This window comes from Lissotriton helveticus, chromosome 6 (genome assembly GCF_964261635.1).
Source record: "Lissotriton helveticus chromosome 6, aLisHel1.1, whole genome shotgun sequence".
Classification (NCBI taxonomy): Eukaryota; Metazoa; Chordata; class Amphibia; order Caudata; family Salamandridae; genus Lissotriton; species Lissotriton helveticus.
Genome location: NC_136067.1, coordinates 14,182,383 through 14,197,562, shown reverse-complemented (window position 1 = coordinate 14,197,562; position 15,180 = coordinate 14,182,383). Strand labels below are relative to the sequence as shown.

The 15,180-nt window shown below is 41.3% G+C and overlaps 1 protein-coding gene across 3 annotated transcripts in view; it reads left to right on the top strand.

The window, feature by feature from the left end:
• Window positions 1–15,180, top strand: part of CRIP3 (cysteine rich protein 3) — a 376,762-nt gene that overhangs the window by 329,700 nt on the left and 31,882 nt on the right. The window contains exon 8 of one of the 3 annotated variants that reach the window (XM_078647288.1): window positions 2,252–2,366. The exons of the other annotated variants lie outside the window; for them this stretch is intronic. Within the exon in view, the coding sequence (XP_078503414.1) occupies window positions 2,252–2,366 (115 nt within the window). The remainder of the gene's footprint in view (window positions 1–2,251; window positions 2,367–15,180) is intronic. 3 annotated transcript variants of the gene reach the window in all.

The window sequence follows — 15,180 nt, the reverse complement described above, 5'->3', positions numbered from 1 at the left end:
GGCCCTAACCTCCTCTAGGAGAGTCAGCGATATCCAGGCTTTTACTGTTCTTCATCCTTTTTTACAGTTAACAAATGACTCTGTAGTGCTCCGCACCAATCCAAAATTCATTCCAAAAGTACCTTCGGATTTCCATCTGAATGAGCCGGTGGTTTTAAAGACATTTTTTCCTAACCCTCAGACACCTGCGGAAAAGGCATTGCATACTCTGGACATTAAGAGATGTCTAAAATTCTATTTGCAAAGAACATCTACATTGCGCAGATCCGATCAACTATTTGTCACTTATGGGACAATTCGTAAAGGACAGGCAGTTTCTAAACAAACAATTGCAAGATGGATATCTGCAGCTATTGCATTCTGTCATGCTCAAGCAGGAAGACCTTTGCAGGCAGCGCCTAGAGCGCATTCTACAAGAGCAGTGTCTTCATCTACGGCATTATTTGCTGGAGTTCCTCTTCAGCGCATCTGCAGAGCGGCAACCTGGGCCAGTCGCCATACTTTCACCAAACACTATTGTTTGGATGCATCCAGCGAGACCGATGCTTCAGTGGGTCGAGCAGTTCTACGAAATCTTTTCATCTAAGGTGAGCCTCTGTACCCCACCTCCTATTCCTGCTGTCAGACACTTGTTATGTTTCTGTTATGCACATGATCAAGTGATTGTGTTTCTACTATGCTTTTACTGATGTTCTTTAACATATTGCATTGTTATGTGCTTCTAACATTGACAAGCTTATGCTACCATTAGCGTCTGCCAAGCATGGTTATGTACTGCTTTCTACTCTGATTCAGGCATGTGAATCTATGAAAGACACCCCTAATACTGGAGAAGAACAATAGTTACATACCTGTAATCTGTGGTTCTCCAGTATTGGTGTCTTTCATAGATTCACATGCAACCCACCCACCTCCCCTCAGAGGCTCTTGGGCTACTTTTGTTTACCATCACTCCTTGCGAGAAAATCTGAGAGCCTGAGCCTCTGGGGAGAACCTTCTGGTGGGTGCTGTCGCCTGATTGGCTGCAGTTTGGATTAACAAAATGACTAGGATAGTCATGATTGTGGAAGTGTTTTCTCCTTGTAGCTTTGGCTACTTTACTTCCTGGTTGGGAATTACTGTTTTTTACCTATGTTATTATAGCATTTTATTGCTTTTTTATGTACCGTGGGACTCCCACTCAGACGACGGGGAATGATTCAGGCATGTGAATCTATGAAAGACACCAATACTGGAGAACCACAGATTACAGGTAAGTAACTATTGTTCTTCCAACATATTCATGTACATATGTCACATCCCTGTGCTTCAGAAGTGCCACAGTGCAGTGCAGCTAAAGAGCTTACAGTGTCACGCTGCAGTACTTCCTCATAAATCTTCACCTATGAGTTCACCATACACTACTAATGCATTCTTTCAGTCAATTATGCTGTATACATATATTCAACCAAACTTTCCCACATTACCTTGCAATTATAGTTCTTTCTTTAACTCCTTCGCTGCGGCGGCTATCCTGCCGCAGCACTAAGCGGGCGGGGCGGCCGCATGCTGGTGACGGAACCGCTCCGTCACCAGCCTCGGTTGAGCTATGCTGGTGACGGAGCGGTTCCGTCATGGCCCACCCCGCTCAATAGAACGCTCAGCGCAGGCGCGGAATCCGCGTTGCGCAGGCCTGCCAAGCGGGCCATGACGGAACCGCGCCGTCATCAGCACAGCGCCACCGCAGCTTATGACGGAGCCGTTCCGTCATCAGCATCGAAGGTGTTAACCAGATAAGGTAGTTCTGATGAGAACTTTTTTTTTCTTCTTTTTTTTTTATGAACACATGTATTTTTTTGGTGTTTTTTCAAAAAATGAACAAATAAAGCAGGAAATTTTTGGAATTACTTATTCCAAAAACAAAGAGAAAAAACATTAACAACAATGGCTGCGTTGCGCAGCACAAACTGCATTCACCGACTGCTCACTATGTTTCCTACACTTCACGCAGTGTTTCTCAAGAAAGGCGAATTCTGGCCTATATCCATTGGAGGTGTTCTTGAGGATGCTCCAGACGTACTTGCCACAGAAGGTGAAGGGTTCAAAGCAGCTCGCCTCATTTCCTACCGAGCAAGATTGAGAGGATGTGTGGTGCAGAGATGCTTGTACATAGAAGCAGTGCCACAAGGATATTTTTTTTACCTGCCTCTTGACAGGACTCTGTTACAAATTTTGCACGCCACCGATCTCGCATTTACTTTCTTCTCTCCAGGTGGAAAAGTGAAGAATTTCCACACGACAGATTCCAGCCTCTGTGGAAGTGGTGCCTCTTGCAAGAATTCTTCTTCAGAAGATACTTCCTCCTGCTGCTGTCCAGAAGCCATTTTGTATGATATTTTTTGAACACCAAAAAAACAAGCAAAAAGGGTTCTTGTAGGAAAAGAGATGTTTCCCTAAAGATGCTCCAACAAGAATTATTAAAATGGGTGGGGTCCTTCAATAGATATAGTGGGAAATGTTATGAACCAATTAAATCTTTTTTTTGAGGTCACATGGGATCCGCGCACTTTGCGCTCACGAAGCACGCACCCGACGCAACTTTGCGAAGATATATTTTAAAATACTATGTTTAATATAAGTACAAATATATTATTTTTTTGAATATCTTAGATAATCTCTTGCCCTAATATGTATATTAAAGACACATACATATCATTTTATAACATGAAATTTTTTTTGCAGGAGTCAGGCACCCAGCGCGCCCCAGCATGTATATGATGTCACGCAGCACCAGACACGCGCAAGCGCTGCGTACTGTAATGCGCATGTGTCGCAAAATCACTGGAGCAGGAGTCGCGGTCTGGTCGCATACTAAGCGCGCGCATCACGTAACATTAAATGTATATGATGTAACTGAAAAACACGCAGCCGTTGCACACTGTACGCGGATCCTTCATGACTTTTCTAAAATGGTGGCTAGAGTCCGCGCACCCACCGTGATGTGTACGCTTTGAAAAGAAAATAATATAAATATATTAAAATACAAAAATAAAACAACAAAAAATGAAGCCATATTTCAATTTAAAAATTTTTGGGCAATTTTCAGAAAAATATCTGTTATTTAATGAATAAAATATTTATAAATAGTTTGAAAAACTTTTGAAAATAGGTACAACTACTATTACACTTAAAAATTAGCATTTAAAAAACCTTTGAAATTCACTGAAAAAATCATAGGTTTCAGAGACGTTATAGTTAGAAATTAGCTTTTAAAAAACCTTAGAAATTCACCAAAAAAACCCATAAGTTTCAGGGGTGTTATAGTTAGCTGGACACTTCACGCGTACAAAAACATAGAAATTCCTCCGTTATAGTTGGTTCTGCTAACTATAACTCGCGCGCCCACAATGCACTGCTGATGATGTCACATGTTACATCGTTCATGACATGGTCATTGACCTCACTTATGACATCACTGATGACATCTGAAATGACATCACGGATGATGACATCCACGTGACAATCTGATACACCTCATCATACACTAGTATAACCTTTCATCACTCACTGTAAAATACAGAGTACCATATTTGAAACCATTGACACACCAGTATCAGTCACTACATACTCACTCACTGATTCCTACGTCTACACACAACTACCCATTCAACAACAGAATCACTTGTACATGCCGTCACTAATTATTAGAACACTATCAAATGCACTTATACACATATATGGACAATGACACATCAGCTGTCATCTTAGTCAGTTATGCAGTCATCCTACTCACTCATGAAAAAATTAATCACACTTACATTTACTCACACAGTTATATACACACAACAACTAATTTATTCAAACACATAGTAACTCCTAGTTAATATGTTAAAAAATCATTACAATTATACACTCATTGAAATAGTTACTCTCACAATCACAGACTGTTACATATACTTATTTATATACACCAACTCTCACATACAATGCTTTTTTTTTTTTTACTTTGTTGGAGATGTACAACTAAAACGTATATGCGCTCACCAACACACAAATAAATACTCAGTCACCCAAACAACTGTTTCCACATGCACTCTTAAACCTATACACCTAGTCTATCAACCATTCACACATCTGTGCATAGTTACACACACCCCATCCAATCCCACACAAACTCAGTGTCCCATACAAATACTCACCCAACTAATCAATAACTAATATACACACTCATGTAGTTAGTGACTAACTGATGCAGCATGTTATACAACAACAGAGACAGTGATGCACACATTCACTTAGTTTAGTTACTATTACATGTATTAAGTGAGACACTTTTAATTACTCACTTAGACAGTCAGTCAGCTACTAAATCCTTCATCCAGACAGTTATATATCCACTCAATCTTCAATAAAGATTGGTGTGTATATATATATATAATACATATATAGTACATATTTAAATTTCAAACTAAACCATTCACTGGACGAGCTCATCATTGATGTCATTTGAGGTGTCATCAGTGATGTCACTGACCATGTCATGAATGATGTAATATGTGACATCAACAGTGTATTGCGGGCGTGCGAGTTATAGTTAGCAGAACTAACTATAACGGAGGAATTTCTATGGTTTTGTACGAGTGAAATGTCCAGCTAACTACAACACCCCTGAAACGTATGTTTTTTTCCTGTGAAATATATATATATATATATATTCAGTGAAAAAACCATAGGTTATAGACCATATATAGTTAGGAATTAGCATTTACAAAACCTTATTTTACTCACACAAAACCATTGAAATTCGCATATATAGTTAGTTGCACTAACTATATATCGCGCACCCGCAATCCACTGCTGATCATGTCACATATTACATCATTCATGACATGGTCGGTGACATCACTGATGACATCTCAAATGACATCTGAGCGTCCCCTGAAAGTTTGGGGTGGTTTCGTCAAGCGGGGGCCGAGAAAAAAGGGGGGTCCCAAAACGTGTTTTTAACATTGAGCTTTCCATAGGGTGGTTGAACTCACTTTTAGCTCGAACGGCTGAATGGATTTCCACAAAACTTGGCAAAATTGTAGGGACTGATAACCCGATGTGCCTTTGCTGTCTCAAGATATATGCTCCAGTGGTTTTTACGAAAATTAACTTTGAAAAATATATATTGGGCTACATTGGGCTATATATATGTTAGAGCCCAAATGTAGCCCAATGTAGCCCAAAGATGGCCACCAGAGACAAAAAAACAAATGTAGCCCAAATATCAGCCAGATGTAGCCCAACTATAGCCCAGTGACAGAATGTCCCAGAGTGTTCTAAAGAACAACTAGAGCGCTAACAGTCTTACTTATGACAAAAGTATGGCACACCTGAAGTCATCTTGATTGGAATAAAGTGGTAACACTTAATACATTTAATTTGAAAAGGAGCAAAATGAGGGGTTTCATTTTGCCATAGAAATGTTATATATTCACTGAAAAAACCATAGGTTTTACACACGTTATAGTTAGGAACTAGCATTTACAAAACCTATGAAATTCACTGAAAAAACCATAGGTTTGACACCAGTTATAGTTAGCTGGAAATTTTATTGATATAAAACCAATGAAATTCCACGTTATAGTTAGTTGGACTCACTATAACTTGCGCGTGTTATGCACTGCTGATGACGTCACATATAACGTGTGTAAAACCTATGGTTTTTTCAGCGAATTTCATTGGTTTTTAAAATGCTAATTCCTAACTATCTTGTGTATACAACCTATACTTTTGTCAATAAAGTTCTGGCAATATTTTTTTCGGAAACAAGCCGTTTTCTTCACTGTTCAAGTTGCATAGAGACTCCTTGTAAAACGATACAGAATTAGAAAGTCTGTACCTTGCCTTTTTTTGAACGCATTAAAATTTGTCTGTAAATAAAAATAGCCTTTCTAAACTTTCGTGCGCGACCCGGTGTGCGCACTCTCGGCAACAGTTCTCAATAAAATGGATAGCGCATTTCCAAGCTTTCGTGCGCGACCGACTGCGCGCACCCACCTATATATTTCGTGAAAACTTTGCAATCTGAACTTATTGAATTTCTTCATAGACCCATCAAAGAACTTATAATACGTCAAAGAGACTAAACCTAGGCTTCTTTTTTAATATTATGAAAATTTTCATTAAATGGAGCCGAATGTCTTTTTAATTTTTTGTTTGTTACCGAATGTACACACCTTGTTTTTAAAAAAAAATATAAAAGGTTTTATACTTTAACAATTATATGCTTGAATCGAGCTCAAAAGATATATTAAATCCTAATATGTTTGAATTTACTCCTTTTCACGTTTTGAAACTTCGCTGAATTAGACCGCTACTTCCAAATGGCGTACGTGACCAGATACTGAAGGAATGCGTCTTGAAAGTGGCTGACTGTAATGTATGATATTTCACTCAGTGACTTTCAGGCCCAGGTTGTATGTTCAGAGGAACACTTACCGTTTATTAGAGGTAGATGGTCCGACTCCACCGGAGGACACCCCTAATAAAAAAGACATATATATAAAATGCGGACTAGCCGCTGTATCGTACTAGCAAACTTTAACTTAAAAATCGTTAGAGAAAACAAAAAGAATCGAGCAAAATCAGTAGGCCACTGATAGGATCTCTTTTTGACCTCGCTAAAATAGAAACATTAGGAACAACCCCTCATGAGAAATATGAAACTAGTGAGAGAAACCGAGCTCGACGCCATGATGGCTGCAACATAGCTCGGCGCCGCCGCCCACCCCGCCCAAAATAACGACAAACCCTATGCAAATATTATAAATAAATACAACACACCAGCAAAGTAACAGAGTAAAACGTTTTATTAAATAACTATTTACATGCCAGCCTGCTGTAATATGAAAACAACACTTCCAAAATGATCGACTACCTTTAAGAAGAAAAAAAGAATCTTTCATCTGGCAATTTTTCACTTATCCTGAAGATCAAAAGAAAGTAAATGCACCAAAAGTAACCTGCACGATATGTGACTCGTTTCTCTCAAGAGGAAATCCAACAAAAAAATATTCCTTTTCCATACATACCATGGTGCGCCATGTCAAACAAATGCACCCTGTGCAATTTGCAGAGGCATCGACAAAAGCCCTGGCCACGCTATTACCATTAGAGGTGGCCAGCACATTTTCTGATCGACGACCTGTATCTCCATCGAGTGCACAGAAGGACTTGAGATATTTAACTATATATGGTCTATAACTAATGGTTTTTTCAGTGAATTTGCTCCGCCAGCCACCCCGCCCAAAATAACCACAAACCCTATGCAAATATTAAAAATATATACAACACACCAACAAAGTAACAGGGTAAAACGTTTCATTAAATAACTATTTACATGTCAGCCTGCTGCAACATCGATCCAAATGCATGACACTGTTCCTGTCAAGGTAGCATAGCTGGCGGCCTAGGGGTGGAGGACCGTTGTGCAAATACCCCGGGGAGGACTCTGGATATGCTTGATCCCAGAGATTCTTCGATGTCACTGCCTTCCACAAATGGCATAAGTCCTGGATGTTCGGTGCCATACTTGAAGGTTTGACCTGAAGACACGTCCTGCGGTGCCCTGGTCCAACCATCACATATACCTCCGCCAGGAGACGGCGTGGGGTGCACTGGAAGGGAGAGGCGGCGCGAACGAGCCTCCCCCACCTCCCCAGGTGGAGGTTTCTCAGCTACACCCCAGCACTTCACTCGACATAGGCGGCCGGCTCCCAGGGTCCGGCGGAACTTTTAACCTTTTGGTGACTCTTCCATTCTGGACCTTGTCCCACAATCCGTTTGACCTGAAGACACGTCCTGCGGTGCCCTGGTCCAACCATCACATATACCTCCGCCAGGAGACGGCGTGGGGTGCACTGGAAGGGAGAGGCGGCGCGAACGAGCCTCCCCCACCTCCCCAGGTGGAGGTTTCTCAGCTACACCCCAGCACTTCACTCGACATAGGCGGCCGGCTCCTAGGGTCCGGTGGAACTTTTAACCTTTTGGTGACTCTTCCATTCTGGACCTTGTCCCACAATCCGTTTGACCTGAAGACACGTCCTGCGGTGCCCTGGTCCAACCATCACATATACCTCTGCCAGGAGACGGCGTGGGGTGCACTGGAAGGGAGAGGCAGCGCGAACAAGCCTCCCCCACCTCCCCAGGTGGAGGTTTCTCAGCTGCACCCCAGCGCTTCACTCGACAAGTTGAGTTGCGCCCGCTCCTGCAGCACATTGCCTCGCTCGGCCAGCTCAATTACGCCTGCTCTTGCTATTACAGCGTCTCACCCGCCATCCGGCTGAATTGCACCCACTCTTGCGGTACAGCGACAGGCGGCTGCCACAGAGCTCAGGAAATGGCGGTCGGCTCCACAGACTTGGGCCTGGCCTGCAAGGATGGCTATGGACAACCCTGGAACTCGGACGCTTCACTGCTACGGCATGGGCCCCATTCCCAAAAGCGTCCCATCAGCCTTTCTACAAGAGTCACCGGGGCGCCCGACTCCCGCAGAGTTCCGGTGGGGAGCTTCTGCCATGATTGCTCGCAGAATGGCCACGACGTAGCCACGGGGTGCTCTCATGCTAACGCCAGCTTCAGTCTGAAACTTCCAGAAACACTGTAGACTACCAATTCAATCAGTTCCGGTGGAGCCCCAACGACGTATCGCGTTGTTGCATAATGCGTCATATGACTCGCCGCGTTAGAGCACCCGGAAGTCCTCCGGTGCGCGAGGCGCGAAGCACAGCTTCCCGGAAGCAATCCGGGGCGCGGAGCCCGTAACGTAAGCATAACAGGTCATGTGACTTGTTAATAAAGCTTTTCATTGGTTTAGAAATATTTTTATGAGCATATTTGACTATTTCATTAAAGACACTACACATAACCTGTTTTTCAAGTTATGTTTAATTTTAAATGAAACGGTTTACATTTTCACTTTTTATTTCCAGTAAATTTTAAAAATAAATGTTTATAGTTCCATATGCTGAAGCACGTCAGCTTCCCACCCTATGTCATACAATTCTGACAAATCGGCATCCTCATCATGTTCTTCATCATCCTCAGGATTTAAATCATCTAAGGGATCCACTTCCACTGACGTTTCAATGACAAGTTCAACGATAAGATCGAGATCAACGGATTGCTCATTATCACTCATGGTTAATGTTGTCGTTATCTTTAAAGAAAGAGAACAACAATGAGATGTTGCAGAGTAAGAGACAAATCTCAGAGACTATAATAGTAAAATTGTTTAACAAGAGTAACATTTTGCAGCTATTATTTAGCCATGTCCAGCGATGCTGAGGAGGTGAGTCCTATGTCCAAGTTTTCAGTGAACAGGACTCATCTCTTTTTAACCTTGGATAAGCTTCACCAACTCTGTGTCCCCTGCTCATACTTAAATGTAAAGGGGCAGATTTATGTTTACTGGCGCATCCCCAGAGATGCACCAGTTAATGGGCACCGCTGCTCTGCCACCCATGGTGTGCCGCATTTACAATGTGGAACACCATTGACCAAAAACAACACGGATGCGTCACGCATCTGTGCCGCAAAAGCAGCACATTGCAGGAATCACGTCATAGGCGCGACATGTCAACTGTAATGCACAGGAGCAAGCCACACATTGCATGGGGCATCACTCCTTATACCTGTTTCAAACAGGCGTAACGATTTGATTCCGCAATGCTATAAAGCTGACTCAGTGAAATCTTCTAAATTTCACTGTTAGTTTTACAGGGCTTTCATGCAAATGAATGCCCACCCTGGAACAAAACGCCTATATGAAACCTGACGCAGGTTTCATGTGGTGTGGAAAATGAAAATGTATATGTACGTAAGTGGCGTTCATTTGTGTTCACCCTCACCACTGTTGGAGTTAAAGCGAAAGTCACGGCACAGTGGCCCCGCCATCTTGCCCCCTTTTAGGCCCCATCACGGACATAGATAGCCCCACATAGCAAAACGTGATCTTATCGTTTGCCCAACTTCAGATCTGACCCCCCCCTCCCCCCCTTTTGCTCTCATGTCCTGTCGGAATGTCCGGCTGTAGATTACAATCACATGTTACATTTGGGAGGGGAAACGACATCAGAGCGACAAATATTAGAAATATACCACACGACAGCAAAATAAATATATTATATAATATATAATTTTATATATAATATTATATAATATAATAAAAAACAAAATAACAGGTTAAAACGTTTTTATTCTTGAACAAAAATATATTAAAACTATGGAGAACCATTACGCGAATAGTTTTTTTTTTTTTCCAATGTCTGCACTCGTATTAGATAAGAAACTTGCCTTGAAAACAGTGCATTTCTGAATAAACATTTCAAATATACACGTTCTCTCTTTTAATCCATAATCTCAACTAAAATGATTGTATATTGAAACAGTATTTATGTGTTACACGTAACTTCAGCTGTACTAACTTAATATTTTCTTTTGTCGACCTGATTTACTCATACTAGAACCCACAGGCCTATAACATCCCGTGAACCCTTTCTTTTACGGTACATGACAAAACAAACAATTACAGACTTACCTTTACCAATGCTTTGTACGATGTACAACAGTGACAGCCACAAAATAGATATTCGTTTGACGGAAGTCTCAATTATGCTGCTATCACTGCAACCAAAATTCAATGGCACAGATATCCAGTCAATACAGACTCATATATGTCTCTTCAGCCAATCATATTTCCTCCCGCAAAATTTTGTATTCAAGTATACATTTCAGTTCGTTGTCCCTCACAATATTTTCAATGTCACATAAAAGTCACCCATCACCCACTGCCATCTCTGGCTGTTTCCATGGTAACACCTCATTCTGCACCTGGCTGAAGGCACAGGTCAAAAGTTCATATCTCAACGTTCTACAGCAAACTAACAACACTGTTTTCCCTCCAGAAACACCTGCCTATCCACAGCTCTGTTACATGTCATTTTTTTCACACCCAATACTACTTTTTCTTTTACATAACATTAACATGCAACGTAGTCTTCAATCTTCACGTATTAGAATCAACCAATCATCTTTTGTTTTTCAACCACACCAAGCCTCATCCATTTTTTTATCCTGACTTTCAGCTTCTAACTGCCATTCCACTTCCAGAACCCATCGGAGTACGAGTGCATCTGCCTTGAAAATGAAGGTTTGGCTTTTAGGACACAGCTATATTCACTGGAGTGGAAAATATGCAGCAAGCAGACGAATTTCCAACCTTGATTTAGCAAATGTGCAGATAACATGGATTGGGCAAAGAGGATTAAGATGTCACCAATTAATACCATTGGTGAAAACTTTTATGCATCTCCCAGAACCAGACCTTATAATTGTGCACTGTGGTGGGAACGATCTAGGCACATTGACTGGGGTAGGTCTGGAAATGCTTCTAAAAGACACCTTTCGACAATTGATGACACTTTTTCCTCGAACTGCCTTGGTATATTCCAATATATGCCAAAGACAGAAATGGAATTGGTCCAATCAACATTGTGCACAAATTGAGAAAGCAAGGAGACCTGTAAATAAATCTGTTTCTGCTTTCCTCAGATTATAGCATGGGTTCTATTTACCACAACAACTTGCGTTACCACATGCAAGACATCTATAGGACAGATGGTGTTCATTTCACGGATGAGGGAAACAGAATCTTCCTCTGCAACATCAGACTCTGCATCGGTACATACTTATAAATGCAGAAACAACTCAATTAACACAAGGTCTCTTTTCAGAGCCACCTTATATCAAAGCACTCAAACTTCTGATTTATCTCCATTTTCACACTCTTGTAAATAGGTGTGCGCGCCCGAGTGCGCGCACCCCGCAACTTTTTTCGAAAAAAAAAATATATATTTTTGCGTTTAAGGTCCTTACTGCACACCCTGAGAAAACCTACACAGCAAAACAATCTCTACCTTCACCCCTTTCCATGTTCCAACGCTTTGAAACGAGAATATATTTACTCGCGCGCACCCGCAACTTTAAAAAAAAAAAATATATATATATATATATTTTCGCCTTTAAGGGCCTTACTGCACACCCTGAGAGAACCTACGCAGCAAAACAATCTCTACCTTCTCCCCTTTCCATGTTCTAACGCTTTGAAACGAGAATATATTTACTCGCGCGCACCCCGCAACTTTTTTCGAGAAAAAAAAAATATATATATTTTCGCGTTTAAGGTCCTTACTGCACACCCTGAGAACCTACGCAGCAAAACAATCTCTACCTTCTCCCCTTTCCATGTTCCAACGCTTTGAAATGACAATATATTTACTCGCAGTGACAAAATGGCGGTCAACACTTCCTGATTTCCTTCGAAGCGAACGTTAACAGACGTCACGCAGCAAAAAAAAATTCCGCTCGCGCGCAGCCGCTTGAGTGCGCGCACCCGTCCGCGCTTATAGATATATAATTGACTTTAACTTTAATTTTCTCAACAACTACTGAACGGATTTACACCATTCCACAAAAAGCGTAATCTGCGAGCCGGACTCTACAGTTTTGCCAAATTTCTTATAAATCCATTCAGCCGTTCGACCTGTAGCCGTGTCTAAACGTCCTATGGAAAATAACATGGAGAAAACACGTTTTGGGACTCCCCTTTTATCTCAGCCCCCACTTCACCAATCCCCCCCAAATTTTCAGGGAAGGAGCGCAGCGGACCGAGCCATCTTCTTTGAGAAATTCGCAAAGATTCATCCACCAGGGCCAAAGTTAATCCAAATAGAATGTTGACGATTTCCTATGGAAACTAGGTCCTAACTATAACTACCTACTGGCGACCGCCAGTAGGTAATATATATATATATATTACCTACTGGCGGTCGCCAGTAGGTATATATAGTTAGGATTTTTTTGAATAGGGATTTCTGAAAATTCTATGTTGAATAACTTTGGCGTTGATGGACGGAATTGGCTGAAATTTTCAGGAAAATGGCACATTATGTTTCTGAGCGTCCCCTGAAAGTTTGGGGGGAGGTTTCGTCAAGCGGGGGCCGAGAAAAAAGGGGGGTCCCAAAACGTGTTTTTAACATTGAGTTTTCCATAGGGTGGTTGGACTCACTTTTAGCTCGAACGACTGAATGGATTTCTATGAAACCTGGCAAAATTGTAGAGACTGTTTGCCCGATGTGCCTTTGCTAGGTCTGTGCTCCAGTGGATTTTGAGAAATTAACGTTCAAAAAAATATATATATCTAACAGCGTCCCGGTTAGCGCCCCGGTTCGCGTACCAGACGCGTAACGGAACTTCGCGGGGAGAAGCGGATTGGCTCTCCGATGACTGTCAACATTCTAAACAGTCCGGAGAGGCCGCCATCTTGTCTCTCGGTAGGATCGAGAGACAAGAGGTGGAAATAAACGAAGGGGGAAATGAATGAAAGGGGGCAAGGTAGACCCCTCCTGACCCCCTAGGATTGATGTGGGGGCTATTAAAGGGCCCCGCGGGGCAAAAAAATTAAATAATTTTTTTTTGATTTTTTGCGGTGGAAGCGCTACCCGGTACGCGAACCGGGTAGCTCACCGGTAGCGTAACGGGAGTCCGCCATCTTGTGTTTCGGATGAATTTAGTCACAAGATGGAGGATAAACAATGTTGGGAATGGGTATAAGGGGGCACGGGAGACATATCCTGACCCCCTAGGTTTTCTGAGGGTGGCTGAGGAGGCCCATATATGTAAAAAAAAAAAAAAAAACTTTTTTTTTCAAATTTTCGCACGGTTAGCGCCCGGTCCGCGCACCGGGTAGCGTTCCGGAAAGCGTAACAAGGGGAAAACCAAGGTAAATATTAAAATAATATTTTAGAGTGCTTTGAGGTAGGGTAGCTCTGAATAGAGCTGTTGTGTTGTGTGGGTGATGTAAGTACCAACATGTAGGTACCAATGAAGAGTCTAAAATTCAATGTACACCGTCTCCTCTGTAGATATTTTGTATGTTTTAATATGGGTTATTTAAATGTAAATGTGTGGAAAAGCACTTCATGCTTTAAAGCAATTGTATTTTTGAACTGATTGTTCTTTCCTCTTAGTCCTCCTCTTTGTTTTTTCCCCCACACTCTTCTTCAGCATGATAGTTGATAAATTCGTTCCCTCAAAAAATTTATATACATAAAAAAATATTAAATACATATAAAATATATTTTTCCTTTAAAAGAAGAATACATTTTACAGCTTTTGATATTTGCTATTAAAAAACCATTGAAATTCACTGAAAAAGCCATAGGTTATAGACCATATATAGTTAGGAATTAGCATTTACAAAACCTTGAAAATTCACCGAAAAAACCATAGGTTATAGACCATATATAGTTAGGAATTAGCATTTACAAAACCTTATTTTACTCACACAAAACCATTGAAATTCGCATATATAGTTAGTTGCACTAACTATATATCGCGCACCCGCAATCCACTGCTGATCATGTCACATATTACATCATTCATGACATGGTCAGTGACATCATTGATGACATCACTGGTGACATCTCAAATGACATCACTGATGACATCACTGATGACAACATCCAGTGACTGTATGTTTCTGTAAAGTTAAAATATGTCTTACATATTGAAGAATGAGTGGATGTATAAGTGTCTGGATGAAGGATTTAGTAGGTGCATGACTGACTGTATGAGTGAGTGATTAAATGTGTCTCACTGAGTGCATGGGTTAGTGACTAAACTGTCTTAATTTGTGCATCATTATGTCTGTTGTTCTGTAAACTGCTGCATGTGTTGATCAGTAGCTATATGAGTAACTATATGGGTTATTGATTGGTTGCCCAAGTATTTGTATGGGAGACTGACTGAGTGTGTGTGTGGGTGGCTGGGAGGTGTATGACTCTGTGCATAGATGTGTGAGCAGTTGATTCACTAAATGTATGGGTTCAAAAGTGCATGTGGAAACAGCTGTATGGGCGGTTGACTGTGTGCATGAGTGTATTGGTGAGTGAATGGGTATCTCAGCGCTACATGTCAAAGTAAGTACATATGTAAAACACAGTACATGTGAGAGTTGACATTTATAAATAACTGTGCATAAGAGCCAGTGAATGTGTGAGTGGCTGTATGGATCATTGTGAACTTGTATCAGGGATTGTATAAGAGAGTAAATATGTGTTAGTATATGTTTGAATAAGTAAGGTGTGTATAACT